This window comes from Empidonax traillii, unplaced genomic scaffold (genome assembly GCF_003031625.1).
Source record: "Empidonax traillii isolate 1590-97213 ecotype Southwest subspecies unplaced genomic scaffold, ASM303162v1 scaffold474:size1423191, whole genome shotgun sequence".
In the NCBI taxonomy this organism is placed as follows: domain Eukaryota; kingdom Metazoa; phylum Chordata; class Aves; order Passeriformes; family Tyrannidae; genus Empidonax; species Empidonax traillii.
The window spans coordinates 435,878-458,417 of NW_020955667.1; the positions used below are offsets into that span (position 1 = coordinate 435,878).

At 48.9% G+C, this 22,540-nt stretch overlaps 1 protein-coding gene across 1 annotated transcript in view; it reads right to left on the minus strand.

Annotated features, from left to right (window-relative positions):
- GORAB (golgin, RAB6 interacting) overlaps window positions 1-22,540 on the minus strand; it is an 85,349-nt gene that overhangs the window by 9,843 nt on the left and 52,966 nt on the right. Inside the window, exons 7-10 of the mRNA XM_027895859.1 lie at window positions 12,453-12,997; window positions 9,381-9,572; window positions 5,984-6,088; window positions 5,302-5,398 (exon numbers count right to left, since the gene is read on the minus strand). Coding sequence (XP_027751660.1) covers window positions 5,302-5,398; window positions 5,984-6,088; window positions 9,381-9,392 — 214 coding nt within the window. The 5' untranslated portion in view covers window positions 9,393-9,572; window positions 12,453-12,997. The remainder of the gene's footprint in view (window positions 1-5,301; window positions 5,399-5,983; window positions 6,089-9,380; window positions 9,573-12,452; window positions 12,998-22,540) is intronic.

Below are 22,540 nucleotides of genomic sequence, written 5' to 3' on the forward strand. Positions count from 1 at the left end.
GCTCTCTCTCTTTTCTTACAAGCTGCCTTTAAGTACTGGAAGGCCAGCAAGGAAAAGTATTATTTTGCCCACGCTAATGTTTCTGAAAGTCTGCTCTGACCACTGTGCACCAGGTTGCACACACACGCTCCATCCTTAGGCATAAACTGAGAAGATCCCACAACAAACAGCAGTATCCCTCAGTATCCACGAAAAGAAGCTTTTCCCCTTCCATCCCAGACTCTGGTGGCTGCTGTCAGAGGCCCTGTGGATGAGCTCCCCTCCCACCACGAGCATAAAGGCACGAGCCCCCAGCTTAGGTGCAGCAGCCCAGGGGCCTGCGGGCTGCAATAATACATCATCATCAGCAAAACAGGGACATTTCCAGTGCCTCACCACATCCCTCCCCAACTCCAATCTGTAAGGGATTAGTCAAGCTCTGGAGCTCCCCAAGCAAGCCCATAACTTGACAGCCATGGATGACACTGCAATTTACCGCGGCAGCACTTCCAGCAGCTCCTGCATGACTAACACAACCCATAAATACCGACCCTAGACAGGGGGGGAGCGGCCCTGAACTAGCAGGCATGAAGTGTTTCTGATGGGATTTGGCCCAGTGAGTGCTTTTGGGGAACACAAGTGCCACCCTTTTTCACCTGCAGCTCAGCTGGAAGCCTTGATGCTGAGCAGAGGCATTGCAGGCATCCAGTGGAGGAGGAGAACATGGTTATCTCACCCAGGAAATCCTTCCTGGATGAGCCTGGGGCAGGGGGATGCTGAGTGGCCCTTCAGGCAGGAGGTTTCCTCTGGGAAACCTGACTGAGCACAGGAGAGATCTGAATGAGAGCCATGATCCAACTTTGACTCAAACACTCTCAGTCTCCAGGGAGTCCAGATGGCAGAACCAGGTGTCAGCTTGAATTTTACAATGGAACAGCGTTGGCTTACAACAAGGTGTGGGCACCTAATTCCCTTTTAGATGCCCATATAAGAGTCACAAATCTAAACCTGTTCTGATGTCTAAATCACAGAAAGGGGCTGCACCAAACCCACAGATACCAACAGAACGTGCTTCATGAAGTACAGAAACGTACTTTTTGAACTCTGGTTCTTTCTTCTCTTCCAAGCTTTAGTGCTATGAACAGAAGTGAAGCACCATGTTCGCTTTACTGCCAGTAAATATCTATTCCAGGCCCAGAGCGTGTTTTATAGGAAAAGTATAAAGACTTCAGAGTTGTTAACTAGAATGCTATAGGCAAAGCAGCAATGCATGCTAACAGCTTCCATCAGCCAAAGGTTTAATTGCTGGCCTTTGGGCCAGGTTGCTCCAGGAACAATTACAGCCCAGTGAAGTCATTTCATGCAGCATTTACCAACAGCAGGTTTAGAAAACGCAGGCTGACCATGTCCTCTGGCTGTTTAAAGTCCTGTGAGTAGAACATGGCACTGAACATTTGCCGCCTAGGAATAAAGTGTTTTCCGAGCAAATGTTGCTAAAATGTAGGCCAGATAAGGCAAGAAGAGGGGAAAATAGAAAACTTTTCTCTCTCCTAGACCCTGGGAACAACACAAACTTTCATGTTACATCTGGGACTGCATTTGAGTCCTGTATCTTTTTGTGCTTCAAGAGCTGCTCCATCACTAACAGACCTGGAGACCCCCATGACTGCTGCATCCGTTTTCTCGTGGTCTAACTGGCCTGGAGTCTGCTGATTCCAGAATCAGGGAGCACCAGCAGATCACAGAAACATCTTTGCTCATGCAGTTCCCAAATCAGCGTGGAAATGTCATCACAGGCTGGCAAATTGGGCTCCCCAGGTCAGACCTCAGGGTCAGACCTCAGATGACATTTCAACCTGGGACAGATGCAATTTGTACCAGGACATAACTTCAATTTGCATCGGTTTCAGACTGAAAACTTCAGGGGGTTTTAAGAGCCAAACAAGTTCTTCCATCAAGGGGCTCCCTGACTTAGATAGTATATTTTTAACTCAATTCTTGCACTGCTCTTCACGCTGTCACACTAACACACAAAGCAACATTTTCCCAGGAGAGGACTGAGCCCTCATGTGAGACTTGTATGGAGAAGTTTCCTTTCTGCTTATGTTTCAGACCCTATAATGAGCTTCCAAGGACTGTGACATCTAATTAAAGAGACATGGGGTCAGAAACATTGTGAAAATAACTCAGCCAAAAATTCCTAAATAGATTTAGTTCCTCTTCGTAACCTGTACTAGCAAATTTGCATCCATTGTATCCATCCAAACTATATCCATTCACTGTATCTTATGCCAATATTATCCCATCTTTTACCAGATCATAACACAGGTTGGCTTAGGAAGAACCACCACAAGCCATGGCACTGCGTACCAGTGATTCAAACCCCAGAAACACTTCAAGAATGCAAACCCAGCATTATCCAGTGCCTACTGCAACAGGCTGGCTTGAGGAGTTATGCAAAAATGCAGGTACATCTAATGCAAGCAGTGTTTCTGCTGTAAAATGAATTATTCTCATTCTGGAGTAAGGCGAAAAAACTGAATTAAAAAAAAATACAGCACTATTCCTCCTCCTCAGTTTCTGTTCCCTTCAGCTGCCTGGTAAGTGGGATTAAGTAATTTCTGGGAGCAAGGCAGTCTTTTGGTTTGTAAGAACTTCATAGAAGGAAACAAAAATCCACTTATATAAAAAGGTACTGAGTGAAAAAAAAACTACATCAGAAACCAAAGGTTTTCAGCATCTTTTGATTTGTGGCTCTGTGCACATTTTCTAGTGAAGAGGCAGACTTAGCAAGTTTAAGTCTGTGGCTTTGCTTCCTCCGAGTTACCTTTCACAGAGACCTTAGGGGTAAGGTCCTGACCCCTGCTCTAAGGCTGTGGTTTGAACCCACAGCTGTTTTGCTTTAAAAGGTCCAAATTTTGCTCCTCAGTTCCCAAGGAAAGAGGGGACACGTCCTAGCAGTGCTCCCAGCAGATCCCACAGGGCTGCCCATGGCACCCGTGGCACCAAAGTCCCACTACATCCAGGGGGATGGAACAGGAGGACAGAGCAGGGCTGCAGAAACCATCTGATTTTTGCCATGAACTCCAGCAGGCTGTGAATTCCCCAGCCAAACCTGCAGATACCGCTTGTCCCTTCCCAAGGGTACCTGGGGCTGTCAGCAGCCAAACCGGGGTGAGCTGTTCCCACAGGGACCCCACACCACACAGACAGGGCTGTGACCAGCAGAGCTGGGTGGGGAGAGCAGCGTGTGTGTCCAGGACACTTCTCATTACAGTGATGTGTTTGCTTTGAAACGGAGCCTCCAAACATCGCAGCTTTTAAGGCCCCCACCCCACCTTTTCTTGTTTCAAACATCTGAGCTTTTCCCTTAAGACAAGTTTGGCTTTCAGAAAATCACATCTGAACTGGCAGAAAGCTCAGCATGCAATATAAATGTTTTCTTTAAAAAAAAAAAAATTAACATTCCTACTGGCATTTTTTGAGTCTTTCTCACCTCATTTTTCCACACAGACAAAAATGTTCTGTAGTAACTCCTCAAATTATTTGCAAGACAAAAAATTTCAACAGGATTAAAAGCTTGGTAATTAAAAGCAATTTTAAAAAAAGCTGGGAAAATAAAAAAGAAATAAAATTTATTACTACCAGAAATATCCTGAAGATTATAAATTTACCATTTTGGCTGGGAAAACCAGAGCTGAGCAGTAAAAGAAGTGGAAATGAGTAATTATTGATACATGTTTTTGTATAGCTAAAGAAATATTGTTGTAGCTAATTTAAAAAGATATTTTCTAAATAGTTTTGAAATATAATTAAAATAATACTTTTTATAACCCCAAGTTAAATACTTCATGACAGTTCTATAATGCTTTTAATTGCATTGCCTAATGTAAAAGTCGTAATTCAAATGTTTATACAGAAAAACTAGAAAGCAATTGCTTTCATTCTAACCCTTTGTGTAAAAATCGTAATCTAACTGTCAAAACAGTTGATAAAATTAAAGATTCGAAGAGAAATTTGCTTAATGTTTGTTATCTTTGGCATAGCTTGAGTGATTAGAACCACTGCACTAAACAAATTGAGTTTTCATCAAACAAACTTATTGTTGTTACACGCTCAAGAGAATGAGCTGAGGTTGTTTAGTCTGGATGGGAAAGAAGTGTGGGGGAGAAGACATGATAATAGCCTTTAAATATATAAAACACAGCTGTAAAGAGACAGGGGAAACGTGTTCTCAGTGCCCCTGGTGGATAGGTGAAGGAGAAAGCGAGACTCAGGCTAGAGATGAGCCAGGGCAGCAGAAGGTGGAGAGAATTGACTCAAGACCCTCACAGAGCCTCCATTTAGGTATTTTTAACAACAAACATCTACTGGGCAAGGCAGAGGAAAGGTCAGTGCAGCCCTGGGACAGCAAGATGCGGGTTTTGGAGATTCTGGGTGTGTGGATCCCCACACAGGCTCCAGAGGAGATGGGGAGACCCCCAGGCCCCTCGTGGGTTCAGGCTGCCGAGCAACATTTTTGACCTTGCTCTGCTGCATCATTTATTTTGTCCCATTAGAGACAACCCACATCCCTCGGGGTGTGCTGCTGCCAGCTGAGAACTGGCCAGCTCCTGACACCTCTCCCAGCCTTGTTCCCATGGCAGTGGTACTTCCCAAACCATTCCCACCTCTTCCTGCTGCTGTCACAGCCCCATCACCCTCCCCTTGGGCACGCACATCTGCACCACCAGCTGCACCACTTCCAGTGCCATCAGCTGTGCAGCTCCTGCCACCCCTGCAGGAGTCTCTGTGGGAAATCCTTGTCTTTTCACGGCAAGACAGAGGGACAGATGGCTGCCAAACCCAAGAGGCAGAACTGCTTGTAATATGTATTTGCAGTAGAGTATTACATGATGTGAAAATCACTTTCCTACCATAAAGTTCCAGTCAGCACCAGTGTGACAGCTGAGCCCAGTGTGTGTTGGCCAGTTCACAGCTCTCCTTCCAGCTTCACGAGCCTCGCGCCGCAGCGTGTTGTCCTCTCCCCTCTCCCAGCTCTGCAGCACTGCAACACAGCACGCTGGGCTGAGACAACTCCCTTCTGCAAAGTGAAATGCTGGGAGTGGTGTGGGACGCTGCTCCCATCCTGCTGCATTCCCACAGGGCACCCAGAAATGCTGTTGTTTGTGGGAAGGCACGGCATGGAATCCGTGCACGCTGGTTTGGCTCATTTTCAGCCTGGGTGGCTGAAGGGACACCAGGTCAGGCCACGTGTTCGGTGCCACAGAAGGATGTGTGACAACACCTACCTATGTGCAAGCCAAGCCATCCCCTCCTCACCTTTCCCGTATCCTTGCAGTACGATACCAGATATTTCTCCATGGAGTCTTGTCCACAGCACAGCCACCTCCTCCTCATTCAGCGTCCCTGGCGGTGTCTGTAATGCAAATATAAAAAAGAATTATAAAAAAGAACAACCAAGGAACCCATTTGGAGACCAGCAAGCTGCAGGACACACATTATCCTAATTCCCCTCCCCATCCTGCAAACACTTAAGCTACAAGAGGCAGAAGTGCAGGGTTAGGACCTCACCATCCCCTCAGCTGCCAGAGAGGTGAAGGGAGCCCAAGTTCAGGCAGGTTACCCTCAGCACTCCAAACAGGAGCTCTGAGACAGCACAGCCAACTTTGGGTGCAGCTTTGACACTCCAGTGTCACCCTGAAGAAGCACCACCTGTGGTGCCCCATGTCTGGAGGGCCTGTGCTTCAGGTGACACTCAGGGAGCTCCTGTAGCCCCGGCAACCCCCCACACAACACCTGCTACAATTTTAAGATGAAACATTGTGTCTTTCCCGCAATAAAGTTCACAAAACGTTGAAACTTTCTCCCTGTAACAAGCACACACAAAAGAGATATAACCCCCCACGTGTTTATTGTTGATCTTAGTGACGGGTTGCTCGCCAAGGCTGGATCTGGGAGGAGGCTTTCAAAGGATTGCCGAGTTAGAGTGCTTGGCTCTTACCGAGGCTTTAGTAGGTAACTTCCTTCTGTGGCTTTGGAGAGTCCTCCCCATCAGCCAGTTGCTGCCTTTCACAGTGTTTGTGTAGAAGTTGTTTTTCAGCGGTTTCTGTGGGAGGAGAGTGTTTTCTTTAGTTTTTGAATACAGCCATGACTGCACACCCAGCTGACACCCACTGGCTTACTAACACCACACACTGATGATGATGGTGCCACTGGCAGGGTTTGAACCATAGCTATAAAGCCTGTAAATAAGCAGGCTGATGGCCAGGGAGGCTTAGCAGCTCCTTGGTGAGGTGTCTGAGATTGTTGGAGATCAATCACCCTGCCTACAAACACTGCTATCAGACCTCTGCCTGCAGTAAATGGAGAGGTTAATACAGCAAGCTCTGATTAAAACAGGAGCAACCAAAATTAGACCTTTACTGCTGCAGCAGGAAGGTGAAAACAAGGATGGCTGGTTTCTTCTGGTGGTGGAAAACTCTGGGTTTGGAGCTGAGCTGAAGAGGAAAGGCTTAATATAATGAGAACATCTCAATTCATTTTGGGTCAACCAAAAACATTTTGCTTGACCAGTAACAAAATGTTCTGGTTTGCTTGGAGGCCATTTAATCTTTTTTAAAAGTCAAGTTAGAACACTCAACTCACTTCCTTTTAAATTTAGGTCCATTGAAAATGAAAACATAAAAGAAAGCTTCAAACTAAATGATGTTCCATAAAGTAATCTGCTTCTGCTTGAAAATGCTGAAGTGAAGCATTTCAATATTTAAGGAAGGAAAGAAGGACTTCTATTGTTTTGTCTTGTCATTGAGTGACTTCAGCCTAGATTTGTGAGTTATTTTGGTTGCCTGCATTTTCACTGGGGATTTCATTTTTTATTTTTATTTTTTTAAAACTCATTTAATACTCTCTACTTGTTCAGTCTGAGGTACAAATGGTCAGGTTCATCAGAGGTTCATAAGAACGTGACTGAGGTGACAATTTGTACAGATGTCAGGCAAACACTTTGGGGTCTTTCCCCCCCCCCTTTGTATTTTAGTTTTCCTTTGAAATTGTTCCCGAATTTCAGAGAAGCTGTGGGGTCCTCAGGACCCCTGAACCATGCACAGAGCAAAACTGTCCAAGTCTGCGTGCTCTGCTGTGTAACCTGCACACCACAAAAATTCAGATGCCATCTTCAGTCCTGCAAAATATTAAGACAGGCATTTAAGATTTACCCGAGTGATTAAGCATGAGCAGCTTGTAATTGTTTCCAGATCCCTCTGCTAGCAGGAGAAAAGGCTCTGCAATCCCTGTCCACGTGCTCAGTGTAGCAATGCGCTCACAAACAGAGGAACTGAAGATGAACCGGGGAGGACAAACAGATATCCTGAGTTTTGAGACTAAGCCAGTATTGCCTTTGAATTCAATACGGACTGTCCAGCTCAGAAAAGCAGGATTATCGAGCCAGGGTACGTCAGGGTACGTCTGCATCCTCCCCGGAGCAACACCTGTGCACCAGCAACTAGAAAACCCTCCCAAGTACACATGGTCAGATTCAGTCTGCAATTTTTCATCCGGCTTGGGAGTGTTAAATGAAGATCAACTGCTGAAATTGGCCTCATTTGGGGAATCTGACTCTGTCTGTGCTTACAGGAAAGACCTTTGTCCTCCAGGTTTTATGTGAAGCCTCAAAGATTGCAGACTTTCTGTGTAAGCCACAAAACAATCCAGGGAGCATCTGGAGAGAGACTTGCCTCACATCCCAAACCCGTCCCTCCATGCAAGCCTACTGATATATTTTTCCCACAGAATGCTTGATCATGAAAAGAGATCTTCCCCAACTTGCTGAGGGCTTCAAAAAAAAGACTTTAGCAGCCCCAGCCCAAGTCTGAAAGCAAATTCAAGGGTTCGCCATTGCCTTTGAACACAGCGGGAATCTACTCCAACAGGTTAGATCTCAGGGGCCACGTTGCTCCCAGGATTTAAACCAGACCACATGTGAAATGGCAACTACCTCTTGATTTTATATTTTATTTTATTTTTAAATAGGATAATTTAGGGGCCATGTTTTTCATTATGATTATTACCACTGTTTTAATAGCAAATTCAGTGGTGCTGCCTCCCCTCCTTAATGAAGGGAACCAGAGACTGGTGCTCAGTTTCTCCCACTTTCTAGAAATGGTCTCGGCAAATCTTTTGTAAAAAAAAAAAAAAAAAATCCACAGTATTTTTCCCATTCTCTCTCTCTCTCTCCCCCCCCCTCCAGAGAGAGGGTTTTCATCGGCTCAGACCATTTTTCTTCCACCACCTCTTTATCTTAACCTTTTCTCAAAGGTTGCATTTATTTTCCGAGGTCCACGGCCAGGACAAGAACACAGAGGGTGCAGCTGACACTGTCTTTTGAGGATCTCTGTCACCATTGCAAGAGACACAAACCTGGGGGTGGGGAGGATGTCTCTGGAAGTGGCTCCTTTCCTCATCCACTCCAGTTCACCCAATCAGGCCCTTCACTGGAGCTCACTGCTGCCCATCAGAGCATGTCCCTGGAGCCAGAGCTGCCTTCAGTGCTTGGATTGTACAAACCCCTTTCCTCTTCCTCCTACAGTCCTGGCTATCAAGTGCACATCTGACTGTTCCTCTGAACCTCTCTGAAATCACTGCTTCCTCTCCATCCAGCTCCAGGCTGGAATTGAGCTGTTCTCCCTCCCCTGGGACCTTGTAGTGAATTTGGCTGAGGAGGAGGCAGACAATGGTTTGTGCCATCCCTTCTTGTGCAAAACCCTCCCTGAAGAGGAGTATGAGGAGATGGTCTCAGATAAGCCCACTGCCAGGGAGAGAGGTTCACCACCCTCCCTGGAAACTTTGCCAGCCCTGGTCTTCATCCAGATAGGAATTCTTAACTTGGGGCAAAAATGCTTCAATTCTCAGTGTGAGAGAAGAGTGAAAAAATACATTGCTGCCATTATAGTGCACGGGTAAAAGGAGTTCAGGTAGTCTTTGAAGAGCCTTGGTGCTGAAACAAATGTTTAAATTAGGTAAGAATGGATCTTCTGCCAGAAATTACCTTTGCTTTGTTAAGCTGCCTCCTCTCCAAGGCTGTCTCTCCACAGTTAGGGTGGTTGGCACCAAATCTGGCACTGACCCCATGGGATTCAGAGATGGAGAGGTGGGACATGGCTCTGCTGTTTGAGGAGGCAAGAGAAACATCTGCAGCAAAGGACAGAGCTGAGCCTGCACAGGAGCATAAAGGGGTGGCAGCTCCCACCTGCAGCAGGTTTTAACCACATCTACATATCAGGGTGCAACATTAGGGTGCTTCCATTGAAGCATATCCATGCAGACTCAGGATTGTGTTTTACTCAGCAGAAGTAGATTTTCTACTCACGTGGGCAGAGGAAGGTTTTCTCTTGTGCACTCACCCATCCACCCATGGCCAAAGCCAGCTCAGTTCTGGTTTGTAGAGTTGAGTCCTGGCCACGCTGTTCTTCAGCTCCTGCTCTTTCTGGTCATCTCTGCCAGCTTGTGGTGCCCACAGTGCTCCTGGTCAGCACAGTGGCCCCATCTGCACCATGACTCAGGGCTCACAGCTGAATGACAGCAGCAGGAATTGCCTGCAGGGAAGATGTTGAGAAAGAGATGAGAAAAAACTGCACCCCACACCAGCCAAAAACCCAACTCACTTCCACACCCACCAAGCTCTGGAATTGTGGCAAAGCCAAGCCTAAAGGGGCCACTCAGCCCCCGCAGCATCTTGAACTATGCTTTTCTAGGCCGTCACAAACCAGCCCTGACAACGCGAGGAGGAAACAGACTCAGAGCAAATCCCCCCCAGGCACTGCCTGCATTCCCCACTGCGGGCTGGGCTGCGGGTCAGCGCCTCCAAACAGCACAGCCCACGGGGAACGCAGCACCGGCTCGGCCCCGTCCTTGGAAAGCCGCTGGGGAAAACACAGCGGGGGCTCAGGGTCAGCACAGCCCCGCCGAGGCGCCGGGGATACCTGAACCACTAATTTGCCAGACGCCCCCGAGCCCGGCTTGGCAGCCCCCCCCCGCCGGCTGCCCCGGCGTGGAAACCATTAACATTTAAAAATACTTACAGGAACGGAGGGGTGGGGGGAAGAAAAAAAGAAATGGTATTTGCGGAGGCCCATTCCTCAGCGCACTTTCATGTGTGCCAAAGTTTGTTGGCATGGCTCGGAGTTTGATAGGGAACATCTGGGCTGCTGTTGCTGCCTGGATATTGGCTGAGGGCAGCGAACAAAAGGGGTTTGTGCAGGAATGCGCGGGGAGGGGCGCGGGGTGCGCGCGTCCAGGGACAGCTGCGAGAGGAGAGAGGCAGGAATACTCTCCGAAGAAGAAAGCCTAATGCACATCCCATGTTCCTGCTTTTTAAGAGGGGATAAAAGCCTTCCCCCTCCACTTCTTCTCTTCCCTCCCGGGGTACTGAATGTGAGCAGGGCTCAGACATAGATCCGTGCCCTGCTGCCTCTGTACATTCGATTATTGATGCAGTCTGGAAAAACAATTGGGGTGGAGGGAGCAGGTTAGTGGGAGAGCAGGGAAGTCTGAGCCCAACCACGAGGTGCAGCACCAGCACATAAGACAAAACCAGCAAGATCCTTGGAAGCAGCCTGATACCATGAGGGGAAACACCCAGTGACAAACCCCCTAAAATTGCACTGAGATTGGTGCACGGACCCACTAGGAGCAGCACTGGCTCAAGTTTCCTCCACTCCTGTTGGAAATTTGGGGTAAGGAGTTGAAAATTAGTACCATACCACTGCCAGTGACACAAAATCCAGGGACTACTTGCTACAGGGTCCTGCTGGATCTGACACCAGAGGATGGCGTGGAGGGATTGAGGAAGAACGGATTCACACTTCAAGAAGGCTGGTCTGTTGGGAACTGTCTGGAAACTCCAGGCCAGGTGCAACCCTTGGCTCTAAAGATCACAGCATCCACACTCCATGCCATGTGCTCCACCCCCAGAGTCACTGCTGCCTCTGGATGGACACCAGAGACTTTTGGTTGAACCTCATGTAACATCTCTGACATTCTTCCTTTTGCAGCTCCTTTCCACCACACCATGGTGTTCACAAACCTTCTGAACATCTCACTCTATGGACTAAACCTCTTTCTCAACATGTGCAGTGCCTGGTGTAATTTCCTACCTTCTAATCTCTCTTTGCTCATCCTATTTTTGTCCAACTCAATACCATGAGCAAGTTTTGAGCATTTAAAGGTATGGGTTTGCCTTTTTTTTTTTTTTTTTTTTTTTTTTTTTTTTTTTTTTTTTTTTTTTTTTTTTTTTTTTTTTTTTTTTTTTTTTTTAAATCAATAGAGAATTTTTCTCTTTTGTTTCTGGTATGTACATTTGGCCTCAATCCTACCCAAAAGCCTACATTCCCCCTTGGCTCCAATTAAGGATACAAATTGGGTCTGCTCCCTAGAGCAAGCTTTCCATTGCCTCTGTCTTTGGGGCTCCTTGGAGTCACTGGAGCCAAACCAGAGAGGGTATTTGGGCAGGACTTGGGTCACACATCCCTCTTGCTACCCCTACCTTGACAGGGAAGCCCTCTGGGAACACTCCAGGGAGCAAAATCTAAACACAAAGGCTCCAGGTCAGCAAAGACCCTTGGGTCTGACAGTCAAGGCAAATTTTTCCAGCTCTAATCTCCTTTCCAAGCCTTGGCAGCATGCCTACACACCATCATCGTGAGCTGACTCAACACCAGCCATACAACCCTGGGGCAGTGGGCTTGTGCTGGGGGTGCTGGCTCCAGGGCTGGGCAGATAAGCTTCCCCCAGTGATATCTGCATTTCGATTACATCACTGGCAAGACAGCTTTTGCCAGAGCCAAAGCAGAGCTCCTGGCACGCTAAAGAAAGCAGCCAGGCCAGCCAGGGGCTGTGCACAGCACTGTGGGGAGGGCATTGGTCCCTCTCACTGGGGCAGCACAGCCTGCAGACCCACCCCTGTGCCACGCACACAGTCCTACCCAGTCCTACCTTCTGCAGTTGGGAAAGGAGCTGCAGAAAACCCTGCAGCCCTGGCTGGGGAAGGTGCAGCCACACAAACACGTGACCAAGCTGAGCAGTCAGTGCCCTGCTTTAGAGAGGAGGAAAAAAGCATAACTACTGAGTTTAGTGCTGCTGAGGACAAGGGGCTTGAGAGTAGCCAGCCTACTCCTGATTTGTCGGTTAGTCACGTTGCCAAAGTGCATTTGCCACCTCTCAGGGGCAGGTCTGTGCCTCCATTCATCCTCTATATCCTTCTCCAGGACGCCTTTTCTCTTAGCTCTGCCTGAAAACAGTGCAGTGCCACCAAGGGCCATGATGCTGGAAAGGCACCACCCTCCAGCCGTGCTCCTGCCTGACCCCACTCCCATGTCCTTCCCTGACCACGGCCAGCAACCGAGAAGAACCAGCCCCAACAAAGACAACAAGCCTATTTCAGAAGCACAGAAACAACTCGGGAGCTGAAATCCCACTTTCCATGTGGTTAAAGGCCCCATCAGGAGGCAGGCTGTTAATCACCCCAGATGCTTCTGAAGGCCGTAATAGAAGCTCATCTGTATCTTCAGTGTCCCACGGGACCCACGTGCCTTTGAAGCAGCTCCCGAGGGATCACGATGGTGGTGACTGGGAAGGAGGATGAAATCCTGGAGCCAAAACAGGGCTTGTGCCCCGGGACAATTAAAATCATGAGTCCATGTGAAGTCTCACAGTGGTTCAGGCTGCTCCTGCTAATGAGGCTCCACCTCATTTGCCCCCCCATCTCTACATCTATCCACCACCTAACACAGGCCAGCTGGGAAACTCCCTGTGCAATGGCCTTGGGAAGGGGAAGGGGCTGGTGGGAAAATGCCCATTTAACTTTTTGCAGGTGAGGGTAGTTCAGACAGTTATTTCAACTTGAGAAAAAAACCCTCAAATGTGTTTCCAAATTGTCCAAATGTTTGGCTTTTACATTTCCTTCAGTGACATCCCAGGGTTTTAGTTTAAAAGGTCTTCTCTCTTCAGAATTAAGCTGCTTCTAGGGGAAAAAAAACCCACCCTATCAAAACAGGAAATTATCAAAGAAAAATATTTTCATTGACCTTAAAGATCTTACCCTTTGGTTTTCTAGTTCACAAAATTTTTCAGAACTGACTCCTCGTCCCCAGGAGAGATGAGAAATACTGTCAGTGCCTCAAAAATGCTGCCAGAAGGAAAGAGTTATTAATTATCAACCTCTATTTTTAACCTGCAAGCAAGAGTCACTTCTCATGGGTGACAACTGGATTCTCTCGAGGCTCTGTCATTGCCTTCATCAAGGCTTTTAAGTCAGAGGTAGGATTTTTTTTTTTGGTTTTGGATGGGACATGCCCCAGGCACTCTGCAAAGCCCAGCCTATCCATTTCCAAAGCCAGCATCAGGTATCACATGCTTTTACTATCCATCTATTTAGAAAAATTATGTCATTACCTTTCCCCCCTCACCTATATTCCAGCTGAAAAAAGCTCATATTTTCTCCCCCATAATTCAAAGAAGACTACATGGATTCAGGTTTTTTCCTCGGAGTTTCAAACAAAAAAAAAAAAAAAATTCCCCACTGGGTAAGGGCCAGGCATGCAAAGATTTCAACCTGAAAAGTGAATGTTTTCAAAAGTTATGAGCTTATGAAAAGGAGGGCTATAATGGAAACTGTTTTACTGCCATAATTATAACACCACGAACAGAGCCTGCTGCAACATATTACATTATCACGCTCCTGTCAGCATTTAATAGAAGTCTTAACTAACTGCTGGGGTGGAACATGGCAAGAATTTATTTTCAGGAAAACTTTTGGGAGCTGTGTAATTCTGGGCTTTTTTGATTTTTCAAGTCCATCTCAACTGGAGCCTTAGTAGAGCACGTAGGACAGACTAAATACAAGACACAAGTGTGTATCTTATTGGTGTTACTTAATGGTAGGATTTTGTTTTCTGTTAAATTACATAATCCAGAAACAACAATAAAGTCTGTGTTGGGTTGCAGCCAGACACTTCAGAGGTAGATTTTAACCTTCCCCAAATTTGGGGTTATTCAAAGCCAGGGGCTTGATTCAGCTTTTTGGGGAGGGGAGCTCACATGTAACCCGTGGGGCTGACCTGCCTCTGCCATTTGCTTTCCTCCCTGTCTTCCACCACCCCAAAAATACTCCCACTCAGGATTTGGGGGGGGGGGAGTTTGTGTTTTCCTGCCTGAGCTCCTGGGCTCGACACAGTCACAGAGGAGAGGTGTGGGGAGGGCCAAGCACAGCAGTTGTAGGATCATTGTAATTAATTTCTTGCCTATGGCTTTGCAGGAGATAACCAGCTCCAAACCACACTGACCACTGCGTGTTTCCTCTCCCCTGCAAATTTGGGCAAAGGCTCCTCCTTTGGGAGGGCTCCTCCTACTGCAGCCCAATCTCCAGAGGCATCTCCAAGAGTTATCTCCATCTTTCCAGGTCCTCAAGCCTGCAATGATGCCCTGCCAAGCTAGATTTGTGAGCTCCCAGAGCAGGCTGAAGTGGTGGTGGGAGTGGGGTGGGGAGGGAGGAGCAGCAGCTCAGCTGCAGTCAGCACCAGGGTTTGGGGTGCCTGGGGCTGTATGGAGAACACTAAGAGAAAGTTCTGCAAACCTGCTGCCCAACTAGACAGGGAGCACAAAGGAGACATCAGATAGATGGTGATAAGGGATCTGCTAAGGTTAAACCTGGCTCTGGCTAAGCCAGGACATTAAACCTGGCTCTCCCCACTCCCACACCTGATCTGCCAGACCACGCCTCAAACATTCTGGCAAGCACAGGGCTTCTTGGCAAAGCAGGGCAGGTAACACTGGGCAGCTTATGCCACAACAAACACTCTTTAGTCTCGCCTGGCAGCCCAAACTTCCTTCTAATCCCTTTCTTGCCCCCTCCATCCCCTGCCTGGCCCCCGCTGCAGCAGAACAGCGCTGCAAGCTGGCAGGCCACATCCATTTCCCTGATAGCACCAAGAGCCCAACAGCTGCTCTCTGTCCCTTTGGAGATTAGTTTGTTTTCCTAACACAATTACTGCCACGTGGCCCCGCTTTCTGCCGGGATCAAGCCTGGATAGAGATAAAGCAGCGATAAGATCGCAGCCATTCCAGACCCCTTCGCAGCCCCGCTGGCCGCGGTTCGCTCTCCTCGGCACGCGAACACCCTGGCTGCAGGTTACCTGCTCCCATCGGTGCCAGCCCGGGGAGTCTGGGGAGCTTTCTGGCCCTAAACCCCAAGGATTCGGCTCCCAGCTTTCTGTGCAACACCAAGGAGTTTGTTTTATGATGTAACTGCGCAGCGCTGCCTGGGTGCAGCCGCACCGCTGAGCTCACCCGAGGCGATACGGAGTCCCTTATCAGCACCCTGCCGGCTCAGCGCTTTGGGGAGCGCAGCTGGCCAGCAGCTGGCTCCAAGCTGACCCTGCCTGTACCAGCTCAGCTGGCTCTGCCCAGTGTCTTCTCCCCCTGCCTGGGATTAGCCCAGTCTCGGCTCTGCCTGCGCATCACCCGGTGAATGAGGCAGCTTTACCCCGGTGCATCTGCTCTGCTGAGCAGGAGCATCCCCAGCAGGGCTCACACCGGTACCGGCAGCACCAGCGAGGGGCTGGTTGGCTCCAGAAACATCAACGGAGAGATCACAGGGGCAGGTTCGGCCCAAACACTCTCCATCACATCCAGCAAAGGCCCTCTCTGTCTTCCCAGAGCCTCCTGTGGGAATCCTCGTGTGGGGAACAGCTCCTGAAAGCCTCTGCCGGGACAGACGCGGTGCACGCCGGGAGAGGACACTCAGGGAGCCTTCAGAGAGACAAGCATCCTTGCCAGATGTCTCCCATAAAGCTGCAAGTACTTTATTTTAATAATAAGCCTTAATGTATTCATTAAAGGCTCCCAGTGACCTGGGATGAATTTCCCCGCTATTGTAAAGGGCTGTGGGAATCTGGAAACCGCTGCATTACAGTTAATAACTTTAATTTTACAAGGCCCAAAATAGACAACTGAAAAAATACACAGACTCACTGTTTCCAATTAAGAAGGGATTTCTTCTAATTCCTCTGCCACCGGCGCTCTTGTTTAGCAAACAACATCAACAGATATTCAGCCATGGACAAGGGGAAAAGCAAACCAAGGCAGTTGCCTTTTATATCCCCATTAGAAGAGCTGAAGAAGAAAGCAGGACCCTTCCTCCTCACTGGGTTATCAGAGCATGAAAGAGCCACAGCCTGGTCAGCATCAAACTCACACTGGGACAGCCATGGGTAAAACTTTAACCCCTGCTTCGTAAGCCTCAAGTGACTTTGATCCTGAGGAGATGACTTCCAATCCATCCTCTCCCTTTTCCCTCACAGCTAAGGTGGTTAAAGCAGTTTGGAGGGAGTCCTGAGGTGCTGGGAAACTACCAGTAGCTGGGTGAGCATCCTGTAAGTACTTGGGGCTACCAGATGTCTGATTGTAAGGTCAGGAAGGAATATCCCCCCCCTAGATCAGCTTGGCTGAGATTGCCAGGGATTTATTTTGCCTGCCTCTTTCTTCCCCTGTCAAATGGAGGGGTAGATGGTTTGCCAGGGGAAACAAACAAACAAACAAACAAACACTGGGAAGCAAAACAATTCAGCCTGATTTTTTTTTTTTTTTAAATTTCTGAGAAACTCATATTTTCCAGCCCAAATATTTTCATTTCCAGTTTGGTTCTTTTGGGTTTTTCTGTTAAAGCTGGAGCTTTTTTCAAAAAGAGGCCTGACATTTCCTGTGGAAGCATTCATTTTGCCACAAGTCAAGCCTTCTGGGGTGGAAAAGGGAGTTTCGAAGGGTGAGGTTTGACTAGTGTACCAGTCTGGGTGTGTTGGCAACCAACATCTGCCTGCTCGTGCATCTCCAGAGTCACCTCTGCCAGGCTCACCCCACGGTGCTGGCACCCTCCCTCCATGTGGCAGGGACACACATACCCTCCTTACCATCACCATGGCATTAATCAACACTTGTTAAAGCAGATCTCAAAAACTTCCTCTGCAGACTTACCCTGCCACAGGGAAGCTGCTTAGAAACCCACGGGTGATCTCAGCTCACGTAGATCCCAAAACACTCTGTGGACCATCTGAAAAACACAGCAGGTCCCATCCAGCAGGATGGAGCACACCAGTTTTAGGAAGTCCTGAGAGGAGCAGGGAGTGGGGTTCGTTCATCCTTGTGGGATCCCTTCCAACATGAGATATTCTAAGATTCCATGCAGTAATCCAGCCTCGAGCCCCTCATTTCACCTCTTGACCAAGAGCTGCCTACGAGCAGCACTGAATTTGCACCAGCCCTCACATAGGAGCAGATTGAGTTTTCCAGCCAAACTGATAAAAATGAAAAATGATTTTCATATGCCTGGACTCAATTTCCCCATAAATAAGACAGTGATGGAAACTTGGGGGAAGGGGGTTGTCAGGGCTGTAGGTAATCCGTCAAAGCCACACCAAGCACACTGCACTAGCCCTCGCCCAGGAAAGCATCTCTATTTAGGAAAGCCAGCAGGCACATCCCTGCTCTCCTCTGAAACCACTGGGAACTGAGAGCCAGGCAGCTTAAAGATATCTAAATGCCTGAAGGAACAGATAAGACCTAGAGACCAGCTGGCCAAACCCAGACCCTCAGCAGGTATTTAAGGCAAACACTTTTTAATGGAAAATGAAGAGCTCACGCACTTCTGCGGGCAGGGGCTTGAAGTGCACGCGTGCCTTAAAAAAAACACATTGCTGGTGGCTTTCCTGAAGAGATTGGGACACACACGTTGTGCATCAGGGTTTGTAAACCTTCGTGTTATCACAGAAAACCAACCTCTGCGATCCATCAGGATGTCTCCACTCTAGACATCCCCAAAAATCCCTAAAAACCACGGAGAAGCCAAACCGCTGCGCCTCACCTATAACACCGACAAACCCACAAGCAGCGCAGCCCTTCCCCAACTCTCCAAGCGCTCATTTCCTATTCCTGCCTGCAGCTCTACCACTGCCTTTCTCACATCAATACCCCGACTACGGCTGCTTGAAAAATTTCCATCTAAACAGTTTGTAGCAGGTCATTTTTCAGTCAAAGGCAGCTTTTTTGTTTTAAAAAAACCCCCAACAAACCCCGAATATTTTTGTGGAAATTTGCCCGAGTTGTCTGAAATATCAAAAAAACTAGAAAAAAACACATTGAATTTTGGTCTCAAGCTGCAAAAATCTTGGTTTTGAACAAAAATGCAATTTAAGTTTCTTTTTAGTGAAAATTAAGCTTCCAGAGAGAGTAGATTCTTTTGCTTTCATTAAAAGTGTTCCTGGTGTCGTGGGTACACTCAGATTTTTAGAAAACTCCACCTCAAGAGATTATTAAGGAAATTAGCTGCTGTGCAAAAGGGAAGGAACTGATCCAGGTTAGAGCCTGGCAAAGGAGTGGAGCAAGGATAAATGCTTCATTCTCAGCCTGACGTTAGGGTCACAGCCAGGCATCCCACAGCTCTGCTCCAGGATTTAACATATTTATCCGTGATCTGGGTGCAAAACAAGGTGGGAATGCTTGCCCAGGACAAGCCCACTGGGGCTCAGGGTCCCATCACCACAGCCACGGGCCATCAGGGGACACACAGCTCCTGCCTTGCCACTGGCTCCTGGGAGCAGTTTGTGCATCACCCACTGGAGATGCCCAGCCTGGTCTTTGCTTTGGTCCCATGGGAATGTCTGGCTGTGGCTCCATCACTCCACGGTGCTGAGGAGCCTCCAGCATCACAAGCTTTGGGGCCGTAGGGAGACCTCACCCCTCTCCAGATGGGCACCATGGGTACGAGGGCACCACGACACCACCCCGCCGTGCCATATGCAAACACCCACCACTGAACACTGTCAGATCCCATCTGGGGGCTTCACCAACATCACCCAGCACAGGGCCAGGAGATCCACACTCCGTGGCAGCTCCGGTCAGAGCCACCAGCACCCATCTGGATTACAAGTGAACATGAACTCTCCCTCCCCATCTGGAGCCCATGTACAGCAAGTGGCAAGATTTATATTGTGCTGAAGCATTCCACAGTTTTGAGCACAGAAATGATTGAACTCCAGATGTTAACAAGATGCAGGACCCTTTTTTTATTATTAAAAACGTGATTTCTTGTTTTGCTCATGACAAAACCCATCAGATTAACTTATTAGGAGCGGAACTGCCATCAGGCCGGTAGAAGCAAAGACGGCTCTGGCTGCCTGAGAGCTCATGGAGCACACGGGAAGCTCATGGAGCTCATGGAGCTGTTTCCAGCCACTTCTTTGCACTGAACCAAGGGCAGGACACTGGTGACCTTGTCCACTGGCAATGCAGGGACATTGGTGAGTCTGTGTGCCTCAATTTCCCCATCCCTTAGAGGGAATGCGAGTCAGAGGTGGAAGGGAAAGCCCTGAGTGAACACTCATTCTGCAGCCCCATCCAAATCAAAATCCCTCACTGAAGTAGCAGAACCTTTGCTAACAAGCACCACAGCCCAGGCCAGGAATGAAAATCTGTCCACACTCCTCAGGCTCCTCTGCCTACCCCCTGGAAGGAGAAAGGGGGACCCAGGATGTGTGGCTGCCATGCTGGGACAACTCAGCAAGCAGTTCTCATGCCCTGATTCCCTTCAGTGAGAGCCCTACAGCATCACACACTTCACTTCCCAACAGAATGGAAACAAGTTTCCAAATACCCCTGCAAGTCCTAAATGCTCTTCTTGGAGCAGCTCTGCTGAGAACATCCACCAGCAGCGTGTGGAGTGGCACGGCCAACATCTGTATCCCAGAGCGCGGATGGGGCGGGGGCCTGTCTGGAGCTGTCACATCTTCACTGCTTTATCACAGGAACTTTATCACAAGCTCATAACACACACGTCTTTGCACCACGAGATCAAACAGGTATGGGCTGGCATTGCAGCCTGCTGTCACAGGACGGCCCCCAGCAGCTAGTGCTGCTCCGTGCTGTGAGCAGAAAACATGCTGAAGCTGCGTGATGGAGAGGAGCCACATATGCTCATCCTGATGTTGTGCAGCCAGACCAGCTCAGGAAATCCACCAGTGCAAAGCCAGCCTCTCCTGCTAATCCCTTGGAGGCACAGCATCCTTTGGGATCTACACACTTCCACTTACCCACAGCACACAGCAGCTCTGTGTACCCACAACCCAGCAGAACAGTCACATCTGTCTGCTCAGAGGCAGAAAAGCATTTCTGGGGAGTGCCAATGCCCTGCTTTGACCAGGCTGAGCTGGGGACAAGCCAGAGCAATGCAGCTTCCCCCCATCCAGCACAATCACCCTCCCTGCTCACGATGCCCAAGAAAAGGCACTGCCCTGTTCCTCTCCCACCCAGGGACCCCATTTTCCTACTCACATGGTGCAGGGGACACAGCCACTCTTCTGCCAGCCATGCCCAGGACAGCAGGCACCAGGCACACAGCTGTGAGCAGGAGGACGCTGTGTTCATAGCACAGTCCTCCCAGGACACTCCTTCCAGGCCCATGGAAGCACCCAGGTGTGCTGCAGCCCTCAGGAACAAACCCACCAGCCCTGCACCACGAACCACCTTCTTCCACAGCCAGGGCTCAGAAACAGCTTCTGCAGATCACAGTGGTATTTCCTGACCCAAGGGCACCTCTTAAACAGAGCTGAGAGCTTTGACACACTGCTTGACCTTGTTTTATCCTTCTTGCATGTTTTTGGGGGAAGCTTCTTCCAAGCCAAACCTCTCCCTGCTAACTGGGCAGATCGAGCTGTGCCCTCAGTGCCCAGTGAGATGGGGCTCCTCTGCTCTGAGCCTGGGTGCTTTGTGCTGGATGTCCCCAGCCCTGCAGAGCCACCCCAGTGGCAGCCAGACAATGGACACTTCCCCAGCTGAGGAGCTCTCTGCCCATTCCCTTAGTGCTGCTGGATTCTTGCAACCTGCCTCCACCACCATTTTGTTCACCTCTTCCTCCCAGCCTCTGCTTTAATGCCACATCCTCAGGCAGAGCCCTGGGGTTGCCACACTCCTTAACTTCCCCTAAATTGAGTGAATATGAAATTTTTCATTCCAAGAACAAGAGCATCAGGTGGAAGGAAAAACTATGCTTGCATGTTTTCGGAGAAAGATTCCATAACCCTTTGATCCTCTTCCCTTCCCCAAAATCATTTATCATTCGTGAGAAAAAAGGGTAAGTGCAAACGTAGTTGGGCCGTGCTGCGAGTGAGCACAGGGCATTGGCACCACTCTTGGGGAATAACAGCTCTGGAAAACCCCATATTCACCATCTCACCTGGGCACAGCTGGTGGAGTTGCCTGCAGTGGACAGGTCCTGCCAGACCCTCATCTCCTGCCTGGCGAGGGTGAGTGGCCCAGAGAGCTGGGGCTCTGCAGCATCTGGGACACCTGAGCTCCCAGCTCTGCTGACACGAATAATTTTCCCCCCTGTTCTTGGCACGGTGTGTTCTGCTCAAACACACTTCAAAGAGGAGGCTCTGCAGCAAGAATGTTTCAAAAAATATAATATTTCCATCTGTTATTCCAATAGGTTATGCTGTGGGACTCTCCTCATGGACTATTTGCCTTTCTTTGCTCCCATTAGATGTAAGAAATATTAAATCAGCAAGCCCTCAGGGCTGGCAGGCAGTGCCTAACCCTGCAGCCCAGCCAGCAGCTCCTCTTCTCCTGCAGCTCTGCTCCCTACACTTTAATACTTCTCCAGAGGGGAAAGTGCAGGGAGGGAAGGAGCTTTTCCTTAAAGGCAGTAAAGAACCCTTGATTTACTAACGTTATTTCCACCTCGAGAGCAAACAGCACCTGCCTGTGCTTATGTGGATGCCCCAGGCTGTGTTTTGCAGAAGCAGAGCAGCCCAGATTCCCTTCCCAGCCCCAAGAACACCCAGGGATTGAAAGCACAGGGCACAGGTTCCAGAGCTTTGGTGTTTGATGGGCACCGAGCTCCCACACCAGCCTGTCCTTGGTGGGGACATCCCCAGCTTCACCCTGCTCACTGCCTCCTGTTTCTCACAAATATGTTTTTTTGTCACCTTTGTCACCTTACTGTCAGCCTGGAAACAAAATTATGGGGTGGAAAAGGGAAGAACAGGCAGAGAGGTGTTGGCAGGACTCATTTTCCTGGGAAAGCGGACTGGAAGCACAATAAGCACGGTGAGCTATGAGTTCACAGCACTGGCATGCACACAATGAGCTGTGGTTTAAATGCATCCTGGAGGTACCTTAGGGGTAGCAGGAGCTGGATGCTCCTTCCCTGGGCTAGGATAAGGACACTGTAAAGACACTGCTGTGCTGGACCTTTCCCCTTTGTGGCTCATTTGGTCTGAGAGGATTTCCCAAGCCAGTGAAGCAACAATGCCTTCCTATGGTGCCAAGGGCTGCTCCATTACTCCCTCCCCACCCTGAGCTGCTGCTCCAGGCAGCCCTTTCCTCTCTGGCTGGCCAAGGACACCCAAAGCCAGTTGTCATGGCCACCTGAAGCAGACATCCCCCCAGGGAAGGTGGTGTGTACACAACCCAGCAAAGCCTTAAGCTCCACATCACTTTTGGGCAAGGTGTCCTA